Raw genomic sequence first — 23185 nt, 5'->3', positions numbered from 1 at the left:
CAGAATAAATGCCCAGGAGAAAAACTGTGAACATCCTCCACATGAAAACAATCAGGCATCATGGCCTTATAAATGGGCAACATTGTGCTACAACCCACTCAAGTGATCCACAAGGCGGGTGTTGCTATCCCTTGTCAGACAGAAGAAAGGAGTCAGATATGGGGGAAGGAAAAGACAAGGGATAACAAATTCACAGAAGAAATAAGCAATGACCAGACGGCCATCAGTGTCGTCGCTACAAATACCTTCATTTACATCATTAGGATGAAAAGAGGATTAATTTTTTCCTTATAAATTTTATGAGTTCATCTTCTAGAAAAGCCAGCACTGTAACTGTTTTGGTTAAAGACACGTCTGTCTTGTGGTTCTTGACAGCCTTATCATGTCAAGTTTCTGTAGTAGCAGGAATGGTTCAGCAAGAAAATAAACTGAAAACTGAAGGAATCTGTCCTACTTCTTTTGGGCATATTCTCACTAAAGCAGATCCAAAGGAATGCTTTGCTATCCCTGTCAGATCAAAGAAAGAGATAAACGCAGAAAATATAATCTAAGAAGACCATGAAATAGGGGCGCCTGGGTGGCTCAGTGGGTTAAAGCCTCTGCCTTCAGTTCAGATCATGATCCCAGGGTCCTGGGATTGAGCCCCGCATCTGGCTCGCGGGGCTCTCTGCTCCGTGGGGAGCCTGCTTTCCCCTCTCTCTCTGCCTGCCTCTCTGCCTACTTGTGATCTCTGTCTGTCAAATAAATAAATAAAATCTTTATTTAAAAAAAAAAAGACCAAGAAATATTAGTAACAAGAAATTAGACTAAAAATGCCACACTTTTATAACCACTGGTAATATTAAAATTTAGTATTTAGTGTTTTAATATTTCCAGCATAGATAAATGTGTATATATGCATTAATAAATAAATACTGCATGGCCCATATGTTCTAATAGTTTGCCAGCAAAATAGCCTTTTGTGGTAGGCTTGCGTATACACCTCCCACTGTCAAAGAGAAATCATTTAAGTCATTTTTCAGTTTGGCAGGATCGACTGCACATGTGACGACATAGAGAAATGAATTATTAAAACGAAAGTTCTTCCAAGACACTACATTTAATTATGCTTTTAGGTAATGATAGCTAATATTGGTGTAGTGCTTTATGGTTTACAAAGTTTTTTCCCATATCTTTTCTGATATGATCCTCAAATACAGACTTAGGTATCATTTCTGCTGTCATTTTCTAGGTGGGAAAACCAAGGTATGTAAAAGTAAAGTGACTCACTTAATGTCTCATATTGTAACGACTGGCTGTGATAAAACCTATGATCTGACTTCCACCTTTCTGTCATCTTTTATTGCCTCTTACATACCATATAATCATACTTTAAGGCAGACAGACTTGAGTAAGTATATCCATGATCGGAAGAGTGATCCATTTTAGAAACACTTGTAGAATGAATTGTTTTTCACTCATTATAAGAGTATAGTATATAAAAAAAGAATGTGACATTTAATTTGTAATCTCTACTGACCAACTATTGACTATGCCATAATCCCCTAGTGCCTTTGGAACTCTTAAGACTGACAAAACAGGGGCGCCTGGGTGGCTCAGTGGGTTAAGCCGCTGCCTTCAGCTCAGGTCATGATCTCAGGGTCCTGGGATCGAGTTCCGCATCGGGCTCTCTGCTCAGCAGGGAGCCTGCTTCCCTTCCTCTCTCTCTGCCTACTTGTGATCTGTCTGTCAAATAAATAAATAAAATCTTAAAAAAAAAAAAAAAGACTGACAAGTTTTTTCTGGAAAGTGGTTAAAATAAACAATGAATAAAACGGCTGAGAAAGAGTTCTTTCTTTCTTTCTAGAGAGAGAGAGAGAGCATGGGCAAGTGAGGGGAGGGTCAGAGGGAGAGAGAGAATCTGAAGCAGGCTCCACACCCAGTGCTGAGCTTACGGGGGCTCGCTCGATCTCCATAACCTGAGATCATGATCTGGGCCAAAATTAAGAATTGAACTTAGCCAACTGAGCCACCCAGGCATCTCACTGAGAAAGATTTCTTAAAACCATCTTAAAATTTGCCTTGTAATTCCTGGAAATTTTACTGAGTTGAGAGTTTTAAGAAATTCAAAAGCACAAACAAAATAGAAAAACCTTACAGGTTAAATTAGTGAAATGGGAATACACATTAGGTGTCCCTCATTTTCAAGAATCATTTGGAAAGTAAGAAGAATATCATCTCTAAAACTAGTAAGTATTAGTAAATACTGTTATTTTAAAATCCCTAGAAAGTAAAGGGATTAAAGCAACCCTGACTTGAGAATCAGGAGACCTCACCCAAAGCTGACTCTGGCGCTACATAGACAGGTGTCCTTGGAAAAATTATTTTATGAGAGTGTTGGCCTAGATTAATGGTTTTTAACTGGGGATGTATATGAAATGCTTGGAAAGGTTTTTGTTTTTCAAAATAAACCTGCTTGAACCCTCTCCCTGGACATCCTGAGATGCCTATGGGATGGGGAGACGGACAGTGGATACGGAGTTAGATGGGGTTAGATGGATATGGCAGGTGTAACTGAAAATAGTCAAGGGGTTAGGGATATAGAAGAAATTCAGTCAAAAGCTTGAAACTCGGTGATAGGTACATGGAAGTTCATCACACAATTCTCTCTCCTTTTATAGGAGAGGCAGAAAAGCTTTCCAGATCTTCTTATACACCTTATACACCTTAAACTTTAATGTCTCAGACAAGTCCCTGGGGATCTCCTTAAATGCATGTTCTGATTTATTAGTTGGAAAGGCCTGAGAGTCTGAAGTTCTCACAAGTCCCAGGTGATGGTGTTACTATTGGTTTATGGACTATATTTGAGTAGAAAGGAATAAGAACACCATGGGACCAGATAATTACTAACTAGAATATTCTATTTCCTCAGAAGGTCATAGGATGGATGGAGTTTCATGGCCATCATTTAGTAAAAATATAAAGCAAATCACATCATTTTTATTAATATGTAAAATTAATTTTACATAGAGCTTAAAATTACTGCTCAAATAGTTGAGCTCATCTATGAAATAATGCATCTAGAAGATTATGATGTAAGCCAAGACTTAAGACAATTTAAATAATATCTAATATCCAACAGATCCAGTGTTTACATATTAAGAAAAGCTTTGTACCAGAACTGTTCTGTCATGTTTCCGCCCAGAGGCTGTCATGATAAAGTTTATTATCAGTTACTGCTTTACAAGTATAAAGTAAGTTAAGCTGTCATATTTTTCTCAGGCAAAGATCCTAAGCTGTCAGAGAATGTCAATTTTAAATCTGACATAGAGAAGAAAATTATCTGTTATTCTGACCTCTAATTTCTTGACATTTTAATGCCATAATTGCTGTGGTTAGTGCTGCTTCATGAGTTCACCTGTCAAGGAAGAATGAATCAATAACCTTAAGCCATTTCTCAAATTTTAGCCCTGATTCAAAGCTCAAAGTTATACATAGATTATAGGAGATACATATATTTTTTTCACAAGAGACATATTGATATTCATATATTAAATATTTATTGTTTAAATCAGTGTTTAATTTAAGCATCCAAAAAATCACCTTCCTTAGGCTAGTTGGAGTTCAGTATAAGATAACTATAACCTGGGGTGCCTGGGTGGCTCAGTGGGTTAAAGCCTCTGCCTTCAGCTCAGGTCATGATCCCAGGGTCCTGGGATCGAGCCCCACATCGGGCTCTCTGCTCAGAGGGGAGCCTGCTTCCCACTCCCTCTCTGTCTGCCTCTCTGCCTACTTGTGATCTCTCTCTCTCTCTGTCAAATAAATAAATAAAATCTTTAAAAAAAAAAAAGATAACTATAACCTTCCTCAGGTTTTATCTAGGTGAAATGTAATGATCTTAATATTTAAAAGATACAAAGACAAACATTATCAAATAAAGGAAATTCATTAAGCTAGATAAGAGGGCTAACATTTTGAATACTGCTTTTTCCAAGAGTTTGTGTCCAACCATTTAGGTAGGTATCAACTTTCACAAATCATGGTACCATAGCTAGTCCTCTGGGATCTCAACAGTGATGTTTTCATAAAAGGTGCTGTGCCTCCTAGAAGGGCCTCCTCACTGGGAAAATGTATATGTTAAGGGGATGTAAATGGCTTCCAAATAAGGAATATACTGCACTTCATTCCACATTATCTACCTTATCTACAGAGTTCTCTTGGGTGATAGTAGATGCTAAACACTTCTCAGGTTGGCAAACATATGTCATGTATTATTATTCCTTCTTTATAGAGAGAGCACTTGACGTAGAGGGAGATTAAACGTCTTGGCCAACACTAGACCGCTTACAGATTTTAGGTGGGTTCCCATCTATGTGGATTCTTAAATGATAGTGCAGTACTTCCCCCCCTCCCCACAGAATCTCAGTTTTAATTACTAATATGGTAAGAATGGAGAGCTATATCTCACTCAAGCCTTGAATGATTGCAGGACGTTTTTGAGAATATGTTAGGTTTCTGGGGTAGAGGAGATAAGTGTGGGGAGTAGGAAGAAGGACAGTTAACTCATGTCCCTTGTTACCATTTAATCTTCTGTGGCTACAATGTAATAAGCATTTCTTAGCGGTCTTAAGGAGATAAAGTATCTTCCTAAGCAGTCTTGAGTTGACAAAGGTCCATACTGTCAGAGCAAATGTCTCTCTGTGCTGGTGTGTGCTTGGGGCTCTGCCGGCTGGCTGAAGAAAGGTAACCGTGTTTCAGGTGTGTGCTCCCTAAGGGATTATTCTGAGAACGGATATCAGGGTTTTCGGGTCAGGGAGGCAGGCGATTAGCTGGGGTGGAAGGACATATCTATCACAGAATGCCTCTGGAAGTTTCTCTAGTGGAACCTCCATATTCAGCAATTATGTGCTCAGAATAAGAATGCTAGAAGGAGAGAGTCCTGAACTCGGGCCGCCTAGTGCTTGGCAACTGGCCTCACTATGAGGAAATCAGGAGCAGTAACATATTGTTCAGACCATCTTTATAATAAGCGAACACCATGGCTGAACCACTCTCATCCAATAAAAACTTCTTTAAAATTATACAATTTCATGTTGTATTTCATTGGGAAGTCCTGTAATTTGATAAGTAAGGCCCATGCATAGTTTTTTCCCCCACTGTCCAAAGCAAGGGTGTGAAATTTTACAGAAGCAGGTATTTTTATAGAATTCAAATAATAAACACAATATCTATGTAAAGAAAGTCTCAATTCTATTTTCTTTTTTTTTTTTTTTTAAGATTTTATTTATTTATTTGTCAGAGAGAGAGAGGGAGAGAGAGCGAGCACAGGCAGACAGAATGGCAGGCAGAGGCAGAGGGAGAAGCAGGCTCCCTGATGAGCAAGGAGCCCGATGTGGGACTCGATCCCAGGACGCTGGGATCATGACCTGAGCCGAAGGCAGCTGCTCAACCAACTGAGCCACCCAGGCGTCCCTCTATTTTCTTTTTATTCCCATTTATCATTTTACTGACTCTCATATAAATATTAAAAACCTGCATATGTCAACTGTAATGCTGTCTTGCACTTTCATTACATACAGTATGCTTAAAAATTATATTTTCCCCGAGAGGATTAATTGCAACTTTCTTTACAAGGACAGAACTCTATATTGGATAAAAAGGTATGATCAGCTATTCAGAAGTAAAAAGGTTTATGGTATTTAAAAGTAAAAAACCAATTTGGAGGTGGTCTTGGGATAAAAGGATAAGCTTACTCTAATTGTTTTTTTTTCTGATTCTAAAGGTATTGGTTCTAAAAGGAGAATATAATTTGTAAGGTGTTTACAGAACAGGGCAAAGGTGTATTGTGAAAAAAATAAGCTCAGAATGATCTTCTATAAAATAATCTGATTACGGTTTGTATAGGGGTTACTAAATCAGGTGAGTGTAATGGTTTGCAGAGAAAATCCCTTTTTTCACCCATGAATTTCATAATACCCGTCTTCTCTCTCATTCATTTATTCTGCATTTCTGCTCCCTTCTTTCAGCTTCGGGCACAATCCATTTCCTCACACGCACAACATGATATAACACTGTACCTAATGACATGCTTACAAAGTGTTCTCTGATTATTTAGCCCTAAGAGTCCAATGAGCCCCGATCTCAAGTCTATCTCCTCTCTTCTTCCCTGCTTGAAGCCATACAAATGGAGCCATTTTGTTTTTGTAGAGGTATGTAAGAAATAAGTTTATAGATGTAGATTTTTCTTGTAGAGCTTTACTTCCCAAATCTACAAGTTTTCCACTTCTAAAATTAAAAGTAAAAAAATAAAACAAGCATTCCACTGATGGGAAATGTAGACACGATTGCTTGTTTTGCACCCAGCAGATGGCCACTATTGGGGGAATGGAGGCTGGGACGTGGCTTCCTAGCAGCGACACTTACCCAGCAGCTGTTGCTCCTTTAGTCTTTCACCTATCTGAAGTCATTTTGTGCAGTGGGGAAGTGATTTAAGTAATATTTTATATGAATATTTTCACTAAAAATACTTATGCACATAGTAGAGCACATAATTCCCAACTGTTAGCTATAAACTTTCAGGGTAAGAACATACAGGAATAAAAAAACTCTATCCTCATCTATTTTATTGATGTATTTTGGAGAACATTCTGGAATAAAATACTATACCCTCATCTATTTTATCAGTGCATTTTTTGAGCGTTCTGTCTGGAACTCTGTAATTTTGCTTTTATTAAGAAAATACATACTAGCAGCTTATTTTAATGTGAACAATTCTTTTTCAAATATTCAACTAGGTTTCATTAATAACATGCACAGAGCATTAAGCATTTTAATGAAGATGCTGAAATAAAACAAGTAAAATAGGAATACTGAAGTGCATTACATGTGTCTATAATTCAAAAGAGAAAAACACAGCGGTCTCATTACTTGGTTTTGACATATAATATTCATTTTCCTACATTTGTCAAAACCCTGAAATTTATGTTTTATAAAAATTTGTGTTTAAAGGAAATTTACAGAGAAAGAGATGGAAAGCCAAATTTGTGTCTGAGAGATGACAGAAACTTTTGTAATAATATGGAACTTAACACCTACCTCCCTTAGCACAGGGTCAGTGATGCTATCCAGGTTCACAGAGCCTTCATAGGTTAAGTAGTGAAAAACATTCAGAGCACGGACGGCTTCCGGTCCTCGCTGTTTGTAGCCAAATATAAGGTCAATCCACTGATGGAGTTGGCAAGAAACAAATTCACTTTCCAGGGCCTGCAATGAATGAGTCAAGAAAGATATAAGAGACTGTACAAACTTAGCAAATCTCCCTTTTTCTTAATTTGAAATACTCTATATAAAGAAGTACCATATGCTCTTTGCATTACATATATTACACATATATTTTATCTGCATGTATTAGATGTCCAGTTCCTAGAAATGGTAAAATAATACAACACAGACCCGACTGAAAATTTTCTTTCAAAATGCTTAACTTTCTTGTGGCTCCATTATGTATAGGACACGATTTTTAAACATTACATAGATTTCTTAAAAAGACACATTCATGTTTTCAACAAAACTAACTTGAAGTACCTGTTTTAATTTTACAGTAATTTCATTTCTCATTTTTAAATAATTTCATTAGAAACTTTGATATACACTTATTTTCCTGCCTAAAGTCTTCAAATGTAATGCTAACACTCCTAAAAGGGGATGCCTTCTCTTGGCTACAAATGAACTCTTGCTTTTACACAGCCTAGGAATCACTGGGCAAATTTTACATGTTGGCTAGCTAGTAGGAAATGAATGCAAATTACTGACAGTCAATGACCAGACTAAGCTTCCATAAAGAGTCAGAAAAAAAAGAAGGCCTTTTCATTGCGTAAGAAACATCATAAGCTTCCTGGAGGTATCCTGACATGTAGGCACGGAGTTCTGTTCATACCTGTGACATGAGCAGTGTCGGTCACTTTATGGCCCTCTATGCCTCCCACTTACTGCATCCACTTGTCATCAATTTCTTATTGATTTTAAGAGCACACTGATTTCAGCAACATGAACAAGAGCTATAGAGACAGCTTCTTAAATTTCAACTAAGTGTAGCATATTAAGCAATTTTCTAAATTACAGCTGTAACTAAATATGTGAATGAAGTCATTCTATGGCTTCATGACCCTGATTTCTAAGGCACTGACACCAATTTGGAATAACTTAATTAATAAATGATTTCTTAAATCAGCCCTCTGATAATTTCATTTGATTTTTTAATCTACAAAATGTCCGAATGATACTTTGTAACTTTTCCTGTGATCATATTTTACTAGTAATTTTATTTCCCTCAACTTCTTGATTGACCTCTTTCAAAAGTTTTGGTATTTTACTTAGACCAATTACTGTGGATGTTTCTCATTCAGAAATATAACAGGCTTTATTAAAGGTAGTTTCTGTACTAAAACTAAACATAATTCTATATTCTCTATCTTAGTGGTATTGATATAACAGTTCAGACTAGAATATAGGGAAGAAGACTAAAATATAAGAACGAGGTTGGTTAAAATTCTGTATCTGTTATGTCAATACTGTTGATTTGGTCGATGTGTATAAATGATTTTATACACGCAGTGTAACTAGTTGATAAAGAAAAAAGTCAGTCTAGTTATTTAGTAATGTTTTCAGTCCTCAGTACAATAAATGAAAGGACAAAAACAAAAAAATCATGGAGTAGCTATTGTCCAAATGTATTCATGGGAATTCAAAATAGTGAAGTCAGATATGCTACTTAAAGAAGATTTTAGGGGCACCTGGGTGGCTCAGTCGGTTGGGTGACCGACTCTTGTTTTTGGCTCAGGCCATGATCTCATGGGTTGTGAGATCTAGCCCTGCCAAGGGTGACCTGTTCACCAAGGAGCTGGCTTGAAGATTCTCTCCCTTTACCCCTCTCCACACTTGTGGCATGCTCTCTTCCAAATACATAAATAAATCTTTAAAAAAAGAAATAAAGGATGATTTTACCAACACCATCACATAATCAGTTAAGCAGCAACCATTTCAAATAAATTTTATTGGTACCACTAGACATATTTGGAAAGTACTGATGAAACTTACTATTATTCTGTTACAGTAAAAAATTATTGACTAAAAGGCCAAATGTAGTTATGAGAGGTAGAGGGAATAATAATTTTCACTAATTTGAATTTTAAAAATCGATTTGTTCTCTTTTATCTCCATCTACTACTTTCACTTCCCTTCTCCACCAGAAGCAGTATCTGTAATATGTTTGATGTTTCTCCTTTTGTTTGCCTGTGTTTTTATAAAATATTACTCCTTATATGTACGTATACATATTATGCATGTCTTTTTTATTCATAGAAATGGTACAGGGTTATAGATTTCACTTAGTTTCTTACTGTTTCCATGTAGCATTGCTTTTGAAGATCAGCCCAGGTCCCTGTGTGTATATGAAGTCCATTGTGCACAGAGCTACCCCCAGCAATGAGCACTAGACTGTCTCTAACTCCTTCAGACACAATGCTGGACGAATGTCCTCTCTTGCATCTCATTTTGGATCTTGGTGAGAATTTCTTTGGGACTCATCATCTGGAGTACGACTGCTATGTCACTGTAGTGGATGTGTACAGACTTAAGGACCCAGAAGTCAGTAGGGCTCAGATGCTCAGGATGGCTGCCCCTGCCTCCACTCCCTCCAGCAGTGCATATAAGGTTCTATATGTCCACACCCCCATCAACTCTTAGTATTATCCAGGTCTCTAATTTAGCCACTGTAAGAGATATGAAACAGTATCCCATTGTTTTAATTTACAGTTCTCTAATTAATAAGGAATTTGACATCTTTTTAATATAGCCATTTGGATTTCCTCTTCTGTAGACTTCTTGTTCACATACTTTGCTCATCATTTTATGGAGGGTCCTGTCTTCGTGTTGTTACTTTGCAGAAGTTCTTTATATATTTTAGGTAATAGTTCCTTGTTGGTTTAAAACATTGCAAATACATCCTCCAAATGTCACATGTCTATGAACTTTATCCATGTTGTTCTTTGTTAAATAGAAATTCTTAATTTTGAGTTCATCAAATTTTTTTCTCCTTATTTTTATGCTCTTGGGATTTTGTTTTGAAATTACAAAGATAACTTCCTATAATTTTGAGGTATTGGCTTTACATTTATGGTTTTACTCTCCAAATCTTGATCTTTAGTAGACCTAGAGTCTACTTTCACTCGTATGTGGTATTAAATAGGGATCCAGTATTATTTTTGTTTATGTAGAAGTCAGTTTTTCCAGTACCATCTATTAAACAAACACACCTTTCCTCAGTGGTATATGATGCCATCTTTAGTGTGCGTATATTTGAAACAAAGATATAAAACTGCTAGGGTTTACAGATATGATAATCTACCTAGAAAAAGCAATACAATCAGCAGTCAAATTATTAGAACTAATACAAGGGTTGCAAGGTACCCTTTTCTTTCTTTTCTCCTTTCTTCCGTCCCTCTTTCCTTCCTTCCTCTCTTTTCCCCATCCATCCATCCATTAGGATATGTATGAGTCTCTAGGTCTTTCCACTCTTTTTATTTCTTTTATCTTAGTTATCTTTATTTCTCATGTATCTTTACATTTGGTGGATTTCTTTTTTTTCAGTCAATGCAGCTATTTCTGGACCTTTATTCTTCCCTGTAACTTTTATAATAAGTGTACATAGATACATCGTAATTGTTTTGGGGAGTCCAATAAACTTATGGATTAATTTGGGAAAACTGATGTTAGGTTTTCCCATCCAAGGTCCTAGAATGTCTCTCTACTAATACAGATTATTTTCTATGTTAAAAATTAGTATTTTCTTGGGATGCCTGGGTGGCTCAGTCATTAAGCGTCTGCCTTCGGCTCAGGTCATGATCCCAGGGTCCTGGGATGAAGCCCCACATCAGGCTCCCTGTATGGCAGGAAGCCGGCTTCTCCCTCTCCCACTCCCCCAGCTTGTGTTCCCTCTCTCGCTGTCTCTCTCTCTGAAAAATAAATAAATAGATCTTTTAAAAAATTAGTATTTTCTCCATAAACGATGTGGGAATTCTTGCTTAAATTAATTTCCAGACAGTCCATAAGTTTTGATGTAATTATAACATTTCTAAAATTACATTTCATATTTGGTTACTAATGATGTAAGAAAATGTCATTGATTTCTTTAAGGTGATTTTGCGTCAGGCAAGTCTTATTAGTTATAACAACAATTTCTTTATTTTTTCTTACAGAACTGTTCTTAACTTTGATTACTACATTAAACAATAGTGGTGATATGAAGCATCTTTGTCTTTTTCCTAATCTTAACAATTAGTCTTTTTGTAATACACATATATACACACAAATTTCATACATGTTATATATATATACACACACACACACACTTACACATTACATTATATGTGTACACACTCACAAATATTATATATATACATATATGTGTATATTTATGTATAATTGTACACATATATGTATATATGTGTGTATATATATATAAAATTTGGAGGTTAGATAATATTTAACTACTTTTGGAATCAAGATCACATTAGCCTCATGGATGGCTTGCCATGTTTTCTGCAACTACTTTCTAAGAAATGACTTTATTATCTCTTAAAAATTTGGGAGAATTTACGTGTAAAATAATATGGCCTTTGATAACTTGGAGATGGGAAGATTCTACCATTTACATTTCTTTAAGTCTTTTAAGTCTCTATTTCTTTTGGTGCCAATTTCAACATTCTCTATGTTTTCCTCAGTATGTATTTCATCTCAGTTTTAAAAATTATTAGTTCATTCTTGTTTACAACAATCTTTAATTCAATTAAAAAAATCTCTAAGTCTATAGTTATTTATCCTACCCCAGTCTATATGCTAGACAGGCAACAGAGTGAGTCACTGAACAATTAATTGTTTAAATAATTTTGCCCCAGCTTTTTTGGGGGGATTATAAAAATTAAATGACAAAGAAACAATAAGATAGCAGATTCAACAGCTAATGTCTTGTAGATTGCCTGTCTTGCTAGTCACTATGGGGAGAGAAAAGAAAATCCAGTTAGAACATCTAAAAGTCAACCCTGGTTCTAAATCAAATGCATACCTGAGAAGTGAATTTTAGATAGCCTGTGACAAAAGCATAAAGACCTATCTCAAGCTAAAGGCTGACACTGAGTCTTAACTGTATTCTAACCAGTATCAGTCTGTTACTAAATACATGCTATCTGCTTATTTGTTCTTTACAGAAGTATATTTTCTCATACAAACCCATTTTGGACTCTGAAACAAGATTTTATTGCAAATACTTACAATGGAAAAATATAAAGAAATACTTGATTACTAAGCTATTAGGGTTATAATGGTCTTAATAGCTTTCTTTATCCTCTACTTGCATATCTAAAAGCAGAAGCAATTGTTTTAAGCCTAGATAAACCAATTCCCAATCCATAATTCTACCCTGGGGATCTGGGAGGAAGGAAATAAAGAGTGAGATTTAAACTAGAGAGGATACCTCTTAGATGGATAATAGTTACCTAATTCTAATTTCCATGTTGTCTCCTGGGTATTCTGGAGATAGGTTTAGGATAAAACATCTCCGAACTTATGAAAAAGAAAACTAGGCTAGGGGTATAAACTCTTGAGGAAAGAAAATTTATTTCTCCTAAATTCTTTTTATTTAGGAATAATGAATTTCCATCTCTTCTTCTAGATTAGAGCAAGAATATTTCCAAGCCTTTTCTCTTATTGCCTCAAAAATTTGCTTTTGATATTGAAAAAATTCTCTAAAGAGAGTTGCATGTAGTCAAGGGGACAACCAGAAATCATAGCACGACTTTTTCTGTAGGGGGACTTAAATTATTCTGGACTTTCTTTCTTTCTTTCTTTTTTTTTTTAAAGATTTTATTTGTTTATTTGACAGATATCACAAGTAGACAGAGAGGCAGGCAGAAAGAGAGAGAGAGGGAAGCAGGCTCCCTGCTGAGCAGAGAGCCTGATGCAGGACTCGATCCCAGGACCCTGAGATCATGACCTGAGCAGAAGGCAGAGGCTTTAACCTGCTGAGCCTCCCAGGCACCCTGGACTTGATTTCTTACTGGATGTTTAACCCAGGGGATTCTTCTCCAGTCCCACTAGCCCTACCCTGGTCTTAGCTGTCATTGTTCTCTACATGGGCGACTCCAATACATCTCAACCTCTCTCTCTAATCCAACCCATCTTGCACCCTGCTGGGGGAACAGACTTCTGAAACCATCACACTCACATTGTCCTCCTCTATTTCAAATATCCTAAGGTTCCTCCTAGCAAAACACATTAGGGTAAACTTTATCTGACCCCTAAGGCCTTTTCAAACCTTGCTCCCACCTTCCCTCACTAGTACTTAGGACTTCCTGATATACCTCCTTGGCTCCAAGGAGCACAGACAATTCACAGAGCAGCTCATACAACCTTTGAGTCTCTGTTGCTCCTTTATCCCCTTTGAAAGCATTTCATCCTCCTGCTTCTTTTTCAGGTCTTACCCATCCTTCTTACTCAACTGCAAGGTTTGTCTCTTGATTCTCCAGCTCACACTCTATGAATTCTTCTATGACTTTCTATGACACTTGAAAGCCGTACCCTCCTTTTTAATGGAGTAAGATAATGTATACACATTTACTTGTGAAAATCAATTTGCATATATATTGGAAAGTGCTATACAAACAAATGGGGTTATTACCAATTAGCACTTTTTTCAAACTGGCAACACTGTATCCTCAATTAGAATATAAGCATTTTGAAGATAGGGATCATATCTAATGCTTCTTTTCCATTTGTCATAGCTCTTAACCTAGTATTAAATAATAAATATTTAATAAATATTATTGGTTAATTAATTAAGCAATGGGAAAGATATGTTGGTAATAAGAAGGAAGAAACGTCAGGAGTGGTAAAGAAGCTCATTCATTCATTCAGCGAATATTGAGTGAGCATCTGTTATGCCCTACCACTATTCTAGATTTTAGGGTTTTGACAGTAAATAAAAGAAACCAAGATCCCTGCTCAGCAGCGTTTACACTGTAGTGGGAGGAAATCGACACAATCCCAGATAATTAGTAAGCTACAGAGTATGTCAGAAGGTGGTTAAGTGCTAAAGAAAAAAGAGTAAGGTAGGAAAGAGAGTTAAGGAGTATGTATGGATGGATGGATGGGGGGTGTGGACTGTTAATTTGGCGGAGGTGGTCAGAGAAGGCTTCTTTGTGTTTGTGACAATTAAGGACCACAATGAGGAAAGGAACTACAAAGATATCTGGGGGAAGAGGATTTCAAACCGAGGCCAACAGCCATTCATTCATTCATTCATTCAACCCTAATCCATTCATTATGAAGCATCTATTATGTGCTAGATAGTTATTTTAGGCACGGAGATACTATGATAACCAATACAAAAGCTCAGATCTCTAGGAGCATGCCCCATTGAAATGCAAATAAACAAGGTGAAAATACTCTAATCTCTCTCCAGCCCCAAATTACTATCTACCCCAGAAACTAGCCTAGGAGAATATACAGATGAATAAGGATTCTATGTCCTCAAAAATATCAGTCTAGTGGGAGATAAACATGGCAGCTTGGGCTTTTCCTGGGCTCAAACTCTAAGCTGACAATAGGCACTAAACACCCAACCCCATCCCATTTCTAGCAGAAATATAATGATGCATCTCCACTGCTTTATCCATCACCACTATACACACTTGTCCCCTACCATTGACTTGCCTGTTTAAGACTAGAGAAATCTGAGAGAAAATGGTCACAGCTAGGAAGCTGCTGAGAGAGGCTATTGGCTTGAACTTTGTTATTTTTAAAAATTATTTTTCTTAAAAAAATTTTTTTTAATTTAAATTCAATTTAGTTAACATACACTGCATTATTAATTTGTGAAAATCAGAACTTATTGATTCGTCAGTTGCATCTAACAGCCAGTGCTCATCACATCATGTGCCCTTCTTAATGCCCATCCCCCAGTGACCCCACCCCCACACCCACGTCCCCTCTAGCAGCGCTCAGTTTCTTCCCCATAGTTAAGAGTCTCTGGGGTTTGTCTCCCACTCTGTTCTCATCTTATTTTACTTTTTCTTCCCTTCCCCTACATTCATCTGTTTTGTTTCTTAAATTCCACACAGGAGTGAAATCCCATGGTTTTTGTCTGACTGACTTACGTTGCTTAGTATTATACCCTCTAGCTCCATCCACATTGTTGCAAATGGCAAGATTTCATTCTTTTTTGATGGCTGAGTAATATTCATTGATTAACTTCTTACTAACTTCACTGCTACCACCCTGGTCCAAGCCACCATCATCTCTCATAAAATCTGCTATCAGATATGCCTGATTCTACCCTGTGCCTCAACAGTTCATAACTACACTGTAGCCAGAAGGGTCCTTTCAAAATGAAGTAGGATCATGGTGTGCTTCTGCTGCAACACTGAGATGACTCTATTTCACTCAGAGTAAAAATGCAAAGAGCTTACGATGGCCTTCGAGGCCTTCTGTGATCTGGCCTCATTGCTGTTCAGTCTTCTATTAGGTGCCCCCTGCTCACTCCACCCCAGCTCCCTGCCTTGCTTGGGAAGCACATCCCTGCCACAGGACCTTTGCTCCAGATGGTCCTTCAGCCTGCAATCGTCTCTCCCCAAGACAGTCACTTGGTCCACTCTCTTACCTCCTTTCAGTCTTTAATGCAAATCTCACTTCTACAGTGAGGGGATCCTGGCCACCTACTCTTGTATTCCCGACCCCCTTACCTTCCACTACTTCTTTTTTTTCCATAGTATTGATTAATTTCTAATATACTATGTATTTTACTTATTTATTATTTTATTGTCTGTTAGATCAAAAGTAAGCTCTATGAGGTCAGGGATCTTTGTATGTTTCACCCATCTACTCCAAACACATGAAACAGCATCTGAAACACTCAATAATTACCTGTTGAATGAATGGATTATAGCACCTATCAGTGTTTGCTGGCACTGATGTGTACTTGTCAATGTTCCTACTAGAGTATGAGCTCCTGAGGGCCACTCACTGTGTTGCTCATGCTTGGGTTTTCAGAGCCCCAAGCAGTGTGAACTGTGTACCAGGCCATTCATGACTGGGATAAAAGAAGGAATTTCTCTACTTGAGTTTTCTTTTGAGTGGAATCCATGTTCAAGTCTTCTTTGTGTCTTCCATAATGCCTTCCTCAGAGCTGGTTCAAAGATTTGTGGAATAAATAAATCCCCAGTTTCAGAGATAAGGAGGACCCTGAAGCTCCACTATATTAAGGGGGTCTTAATATAGTGCGTCCAAGGGGTCGCAGCTGGCCTGTGGCAGAGCAGGCACGTAAGCGCAAGAGCTCTGTTTCAGGAATTTGAGTTTGGCGCAGAACACTTCCACAAGTTCTCATTTCCTGAAAATTATTTTCAGGCCAGGGTGTGCTTTTTAGTATAAAGATATACCCCAAATGCAAATTGTTACCTATCGAAAAGAGACTTTTTCTTTAAAATATGAAAATCATATAAAGGATGTGATATAGCAAAAGCAAAACCGCATTCAGTTCTGCTTTCTCTGCCTCAGTGCCCTGTGCTCTGCTCTGCAGATGGAGACTGTTCTACATTTGGTCCAGGAGCACCAGGGATCTGCTGGGCTGAGGGCCGGATGAGATTATCAGAGCACATCCGTGAAAGGCCTTTTTCTAAAACAAATTTTAAAAAAGGGCAGATTATGATTGATGAACCCAGCATTAGGGTAATGTTATCAGAGATACTTTCTCTTTCTGTCCTTTGTGGAGAGGTCAGATTATAATCACGTTAGAACCGAACACAGTGCTTTATTAATGTTTCATGAGTGAGTCGGCTGTAATCAGCCTAGCCGGGTGTGGGTAAATTAAACCAATATTTGATGTATGAACTCAATGCACTTAGAATTTATTGAAATGTCTACCCAACGTGTCCATATCACTTTTCCTGTTCTTCTAATGAGATCAAATTTTGGATTTCACAGTTCTTCAGTAAAACACAGTCCTTGTCCCTGTATTTACAAAGTATAAACAACTGTAATTAATTATATATACTATTTCCCATAACCAGAAAACCAATTAAGCAAAAAAAAGTACATCCTTAAAAACCAAAGTACTGTCTCATTTTTAAAAATAAGAGAAGGAAATTAAGTTGTATATATACGCAAGTTTCTACAAAATGCATCAAATACCTTTTCAGTTGCTGCCATAAGATAATAAAACTGATTTATCATCAGTGATATCATTCCTTTTTATAGTATTACTTTTGTCTTCTTGGCTTGAATTTCTTAATAACAGCTTGAAAGAAGAAGGAGGGAATGCTCACGGATATAGAATACTAATCCATACAAAGAGATGAATGTTTTTTTTACCACTGTGAATGTCATTTCTTTGGGATATATGACATTTTCATTTTATACTTTAGGCTCATTACAAAGAACCCCTTCAAGTAACTGAAGATAATCCCAGCCCAAATTATACATATACTAGAGTACATTTTCTCTAAACCCATTTCCTAAGAACTAAATCCTATATGAGCTACCCAGCTGGAACAAAGTTAGAAACTTTCAATGTCATAAAACAATTTGAAAGACTGAAGGTTGCATTCATGGAATTTGTGGAAAATTTAAACCCTTCTGCACCTATATCTGTTACTCAGGCTTCGTATATTAGAGAAATAGTCATCAAATAACGATTCCTTCAGTAGAAAAAAACAGAGAGAGAGGCACATGATTGATTAAGTTTCCTAGTGTTGACACAGGGGCCTTGACATGAATTCTGCATGACATCAGCATGATCATTTCCCATCAGAATGACCTGAAAACTGACCAGAAGTTGGAGCAAAAGGTCCTGTGAAGGACAACTGTGGGCTACAGAAAGCAGCACCGGGGATGCTGAGGGAGGACGGCAGCTGCAGAGACACACAGCTATTCTTCAGAAGATGGCCTCTGAGAGCGCGGCTCCCTAGCCCTGTTCTCAGGGGCAGCACTTCCCGCTGCCCCTTCGCCAGAATTCTGACGCAACCAAGAATGGCCGCTACAGATGCAGAGCCTTGTTGATACCAAGGCAGCCTTCCCTTCCCATTCTGCAGGGACCCTTCAAGGAAAACCCAGGCAAAGATGACAGGAAGACTAAACACCTCTCAAGCCACCCAGTCTGTCCTACAGGCACTGCCTACATATGGTCCATTTAACCTGGCCCTGCACCCTGTTGCTGCAGAGAAGCAAAGTGGCGGCACTTTGATTTTTTTCCCAATAGGCAGAATTTTGTGTAAAGCTTTTCATTCCATGGAGTAAAGATTTAGCTGAAGTCTTCACTGACTCATGAATGCCGATAAGATAACAGGAATTTGGTTTAAGATAGAGAAAACCCCCATGCCTTGCTTCTTTCATTTCTTCACAAAAACAAGTTCCAACTTGTTATTATAATAAAAATGTAACACATAATATGTAATATGTATGTAATTATACATGTAATATACAAATAAGAATATGTTATATGTCAATTACACCTCAATTAAAAAAAGAACTACAAATAAGTACGATGCATTTCTGAAAATGTTTTATGGTATTTTCTGAAAAGCACAAGTATTTATGTCTCATATTTCAGTCAGTTATAAAATTTACTTCTTTTGAATATGTGAGAGCAGATCTTTGAGGACAGTTAATTCACCATATCATATGCAACCTTTAAGTTCCTACTACACTATATGTACTTGGCTTGACAACACACCTGACTTGATAAATCCGTATTTGCAATGACAGTAAATAGTGAGATTTATTTTAAAGAAGCACTGCATTTTGTCTTAAAGTTTGCTCAGCAGCACTTGCGCTATAGAAAGACAAGATACAGGAGGTATATAAAAAGAAGTCAGGTAATTAACAGTCACGTGATAGTAACTGGTAAGGTTAGTATCAAGAGTAAATTATTTCTTGTATTTTATTTACATGCAATAGAAGTACTCTGGGCAACTACAAATATAAGTTATTACTGAAAAGTATTCATGGATTTTGTTCTTTCTTAAAGTAAGAGGGAAACTCTATTTTTTTTTTTTAAAGATTTTATTTATTTGTCAGAGAGAGAGGGAGAGAGAGCGAGCACAGGCAGACAGAATGGCAGGCAGAGGCAGAGGGAGAAGCAGGCTCCCCACTGAGCAAGGAGCCCGATGCGGGACTCGATCCCAGGACGCTGGGACCATGACCTGAGCCGAAGGCAGCTGCCCAACCAACTGAGCCACCCAGGCGTCCCGGGAAACTCTATTTTAGAGTTTAACTTGTCTTTACAGTGTCACAATCATTTCTCAGGCTGTATCTTTCAATGAATAATCAGCCAAATTCTCTTAAGACCCAAATGATATGAAATCATTTGGTACAAATCAGGTATTTCTAAGGAAAAGAGATTTTTTTAAAAAATCTTACATGGTGATCATATGAACAATTCAGTTAAATAACTTAAAATTCAATTGTAAGTCTCAGTCAGAATTCGATGTTTGGGGGTCATTCATGCGCAGAAATAAAGAGTATACAGATAACAGCTAGGTTTATTCCAAAGGTCCTTGTGGTATTTTGGAACAGATATTGCAATGGAAACAGCATTCATCTAATCTGCTTTGGTTCTCAAGTTGATCTATAAAGCCACATTTAATTCAAAATACAAGTAGAGTTTTAGAGACCATAAGTGGGTCTAGGGGATATTACATTCAGAGTTCCAATTTGCAATGCCAGGCATGATAAGTTAAAAAAAAATAAAAAAGCACTTAGGTTAAGACCTTGGATGAGCCGCTTGGCCTTTTTGGGTCTCAGTTTCCTTACTTAAATAAAGGTCTGTGCAAACTCTAAAATCCTGTGTGTGGTTCTGAAGTTTGCCTTTCCTCCATCTGCAGAGTTAAGGATAACCTTCTCCTCGCAACTTCTGGGCAGTGGAACCTAGGACTTCCTTAGCTTTAAGCAGAGGTCTTACCAGGTAGGAAGGGAGCCTTACAGGGTAAGGGTTGGAGGAGAAAGAGGTAGAAATGGGATCCCAGAGAGTCAGGTCTCTATGGCCATGGGGGCTGGAACATTCTGCTGGTTTTGGGTCAGTTCTCACTTGTTTCTTTTCTTCAGCTGACTCCAAGGTACTGGTTTCCTGTTAGAAGACATGTTTCCCTTCCTTCTCCTTTCCCTTCTCTCTTTCCACAGCTCCTTAAGTCACCATTTTATCCTGGACACTGCAGATAAGAACACTGCCACTTTGACAAGTAGGCGATAGATACCTGGCAAGATGACTGACCTCACTGGGTTTCAGGATAATTCCTAGAAGACTTTTTTGAGGATTAAAAACAGTGTCCCTGAATACTGTGCCTGAAGCTCTAGCATAGTATCTGAAAAAGAATAAACACTCAAAAATGGCATAGGTTACACAGACCATCACTGCCATTATTGTATCTTGGTTAACCTTCATACTGAGGTGAGTTAGGACCATCACTGGGGTACAGGGTGAGTTGACTAAGATTGGGGTATATACCTCCTGATTTGCAGCAGTTGTGAGCGGTAAGTCTTGGAATGAGGACAGTAGAGAAAACAAACATGAGCAGCTACCCCAGGGAAGTATGGAGAATGTACTAGCAAAATCATATAGCTATAAGGATGGATATAAACTGGGTATGCCTTATAGTATCAGTCCACTTACTAAAGGTGGAATTTTGTTCTTCATGTATCAATGTTTCAGAACTTCACTGCTCAACTAGACGTTATCAGACAATGACCAGTGAAATGTGAACAGAAGATATAGTCATTCCATCAAAGCTACAATGTTTCCATTTTTTCCAGGGCCCCAGTTAGCAGTTGACTGACTCAAATTTATCATAAGGCTTTGATACATTTGATTAAATGGTTTTGTGGACAGAGAGGATTTTAAGCAACACATTCTACATTCTAATCAGTATGGCTTAAAGAGAGTGTGTGGATAGCTTCCAATTTCAAGAAGAAAACAGAAAAAGAATAGACACAGAATTCTAGCCTTCATAGAATAATAATGGGTATTCATAATAATAAAGAGAAGTTTCTTCTTTTATGTAAGAGGATAGGGAACCAAGTAGTATAAAATTTAGAAAAGTAACAAACCTCCAAAAAAGTTTTCACTTAGCTGTGAAAAAATCTAGAAACTTCCTTTATCTAGAATGTTTATCTAGTTGGATTATATTACTAACCGTCATATTAGATAAATGAAGCCTTATGATTTTTCTGCAAATTTAGTCAAGTGTATATGGTCTTTTTTATTTAGTTTATATGAGTACTAATTACCTGAATTACCTGATGGTTCCTTATCCATAATAATTATCTTTCCCTATATTCACAAAATTCTGTATTTGATGCTGTCTTGGGGATTTGCTTTTAGAAGCACAACTGTCTTTTCTCTTTCAATTAGGCACACTATTAATAAAATTATAAATTCTGGGGGCACATGAACTTCTTTCACTAATGAGGAACACAAAGGTTGTATCTATAATGAATCACTACTTAATGTTTTATTAATATATGTGTAAAAATGTTCTAGCATCTAAAAAGCACATGAAGAGACACTCAACATCACTAGTCACTAGAAAAACGGAAATTAAACTATAATGAGATTTCCGCTAGAATGGTTATAATAAAAAAAAAAAAACAGGCGATGACAAGTGTTGGTGAAGATACAGGGGAACTGAAAGAGTCATCCTTAGTAGGAATGTAAGATGGTACAATCACTTTGCAAAATAGGTAATTTCTTAAAAAGTTAAACATAAATTTACCATGACTCAATAATTCTACTGTAGGTATATACCCCAAAACAATGAAAACCTATGTCCACATTGAGACTGGTATGTGAATGTTCATAGCAGCATTATTTGTAACGGCCAAAAAGTGGAAACCCACATGTTCAACAACTGATGAATGGTCAACAAAACAATGGCCTATCCATCCATGGGCTACCATTACAAAAAAGAGCCAACTACAGATATGTGCTACAACATGGATTAATCTCAGAAACTATGCTCAGTAAAAGAAGTCAAACACAGAAGAACACATATCATACAGTTCTAGTTCTATAAATGCCCAGAAAAGGCAAGCCTACAGAGAGAGAAAGTTGACTAGTGGTTGCCTGGGCTGGAGGTGGGCATGGGGAGTGACTGCAAATAGGCATACGATCTTTCTGGAATGACAGAAATTTTCTAAAATTAGACTGTGGTGATGGTCACACAACTCTGTAAATTAACTAAAAGTTATTAAATTGTACATCAAAAGAAAATGAATTTTATGGTAATGATTTAAAAAAATTTATAAGGTGGGGCACCTGGGTGGCTCAGTGGGTTAAAGCCTCTGCCTTTGGCTCAGGTCATGATCCCAGGGTCCTGGGATCAAGCCCCACATTGGGCTCTCTGCCCGGCAGGGAGCCTGCTTCCTCCTCTCTCTCTGACTGCCTCTCTGCCTACTTGTGATCTCTGTCTATCAAATAAATATATACAATTTTAAAAAAATTTTATAAGGTATCTATTCATATTTTATAGATGAGAAATGTGAGGACCAGAGATGCTCCACAATTTACCCAGAGCAATGAAGCTAGTAAAGGGCATGGTGGTAATGGTTGTACAATTCTGTGAATAAATGAAAACCCTTTTATTTATTTATTTTTTACTTTATATGGGTGAACTGTATGGTGAATTATATCTGTGTGACATATGTGAATTCTGTAAGTCTTACCAAAAAAATGGACTAAGGAATATGTGAACTCCATTGTAAATGTGGACTTTATTTGGATTCTGATTCAAATAAGTTGGGTGTAAAAACAAAATAAAATATATTTACAGGACAGTTGGAAAAATTTGGGAGTGAGCGAACAGATTTATTTTGAGTCACTGACTTTCTTAATTCCTCAATTTACTAAGAATAATAGTATACTAGGGAGGTTGTTTGGCAAAGTGGTTCATTTCCATATACCATAACAACACTGAGATTCAAATCTTCTGAAATATGGATAAAATATATCAAAATCTATAAAATACCCACATGCAAACATTCTATTTACACATTTTTTTTATCTGAATACCTAGATATCTGCCAGATATCTGTCACACAGATTTAAAAAGTAATGACATTTTTCAATTTAAGAATGTTTACTAGATGGGTGTTCTCTTAAAGACAAGTA

General features: G+C 37.1%; 1 protein-coding gene across 5 annotated transcripts in view; it reads right to left on the bottom strand.

Annotated features, from left to right (window-relative positions):
• Nucleotides 1–23185, bottom strand: part of LOC111158523 (neurobeachin) — a 672328-nt gene that overhangs the window by 36086 nt on the left and 613057 nt on the right. For all 5 annotated transcript variants that reach the window (XM_022520602.1, XM_022520603.1, XM_022520605.1 and 2 more), the window contains one exon: nucleotides 7075–7242. In XM_022520602.1, the coding sequence (XP_022376310.1) occupies nucleotides 7075–7242 (168 nt within the window). The remainder of the gene's footprint in view (nucleotides 1–7074; nucleotides 7243–23185) is intronic.

The sequence above is a fragment of the Enhydra lutris genome, unplaced genomic scaffold (genome assembly GCF_002288905.1).
Source record: "Enhydra lutris kenyoni isolate GAN:26980312 unplaced genomic scaffold, ASM228890v2 scaffoldscaffold60, whole genome shotgun sequence".
Taxonomy (NCBI): domain Eukaryota; kingdom Metazoa; phylum Chordata; class Mammalia; order Carnivora; family Mustelidae; genus Enhydra; species Enhydra lutris.
The sequence above is the reverse complement of the archived record's forward strand: the minus strand, read 5'-3'. Positions and strand labels throughout refer to the sequence as shown.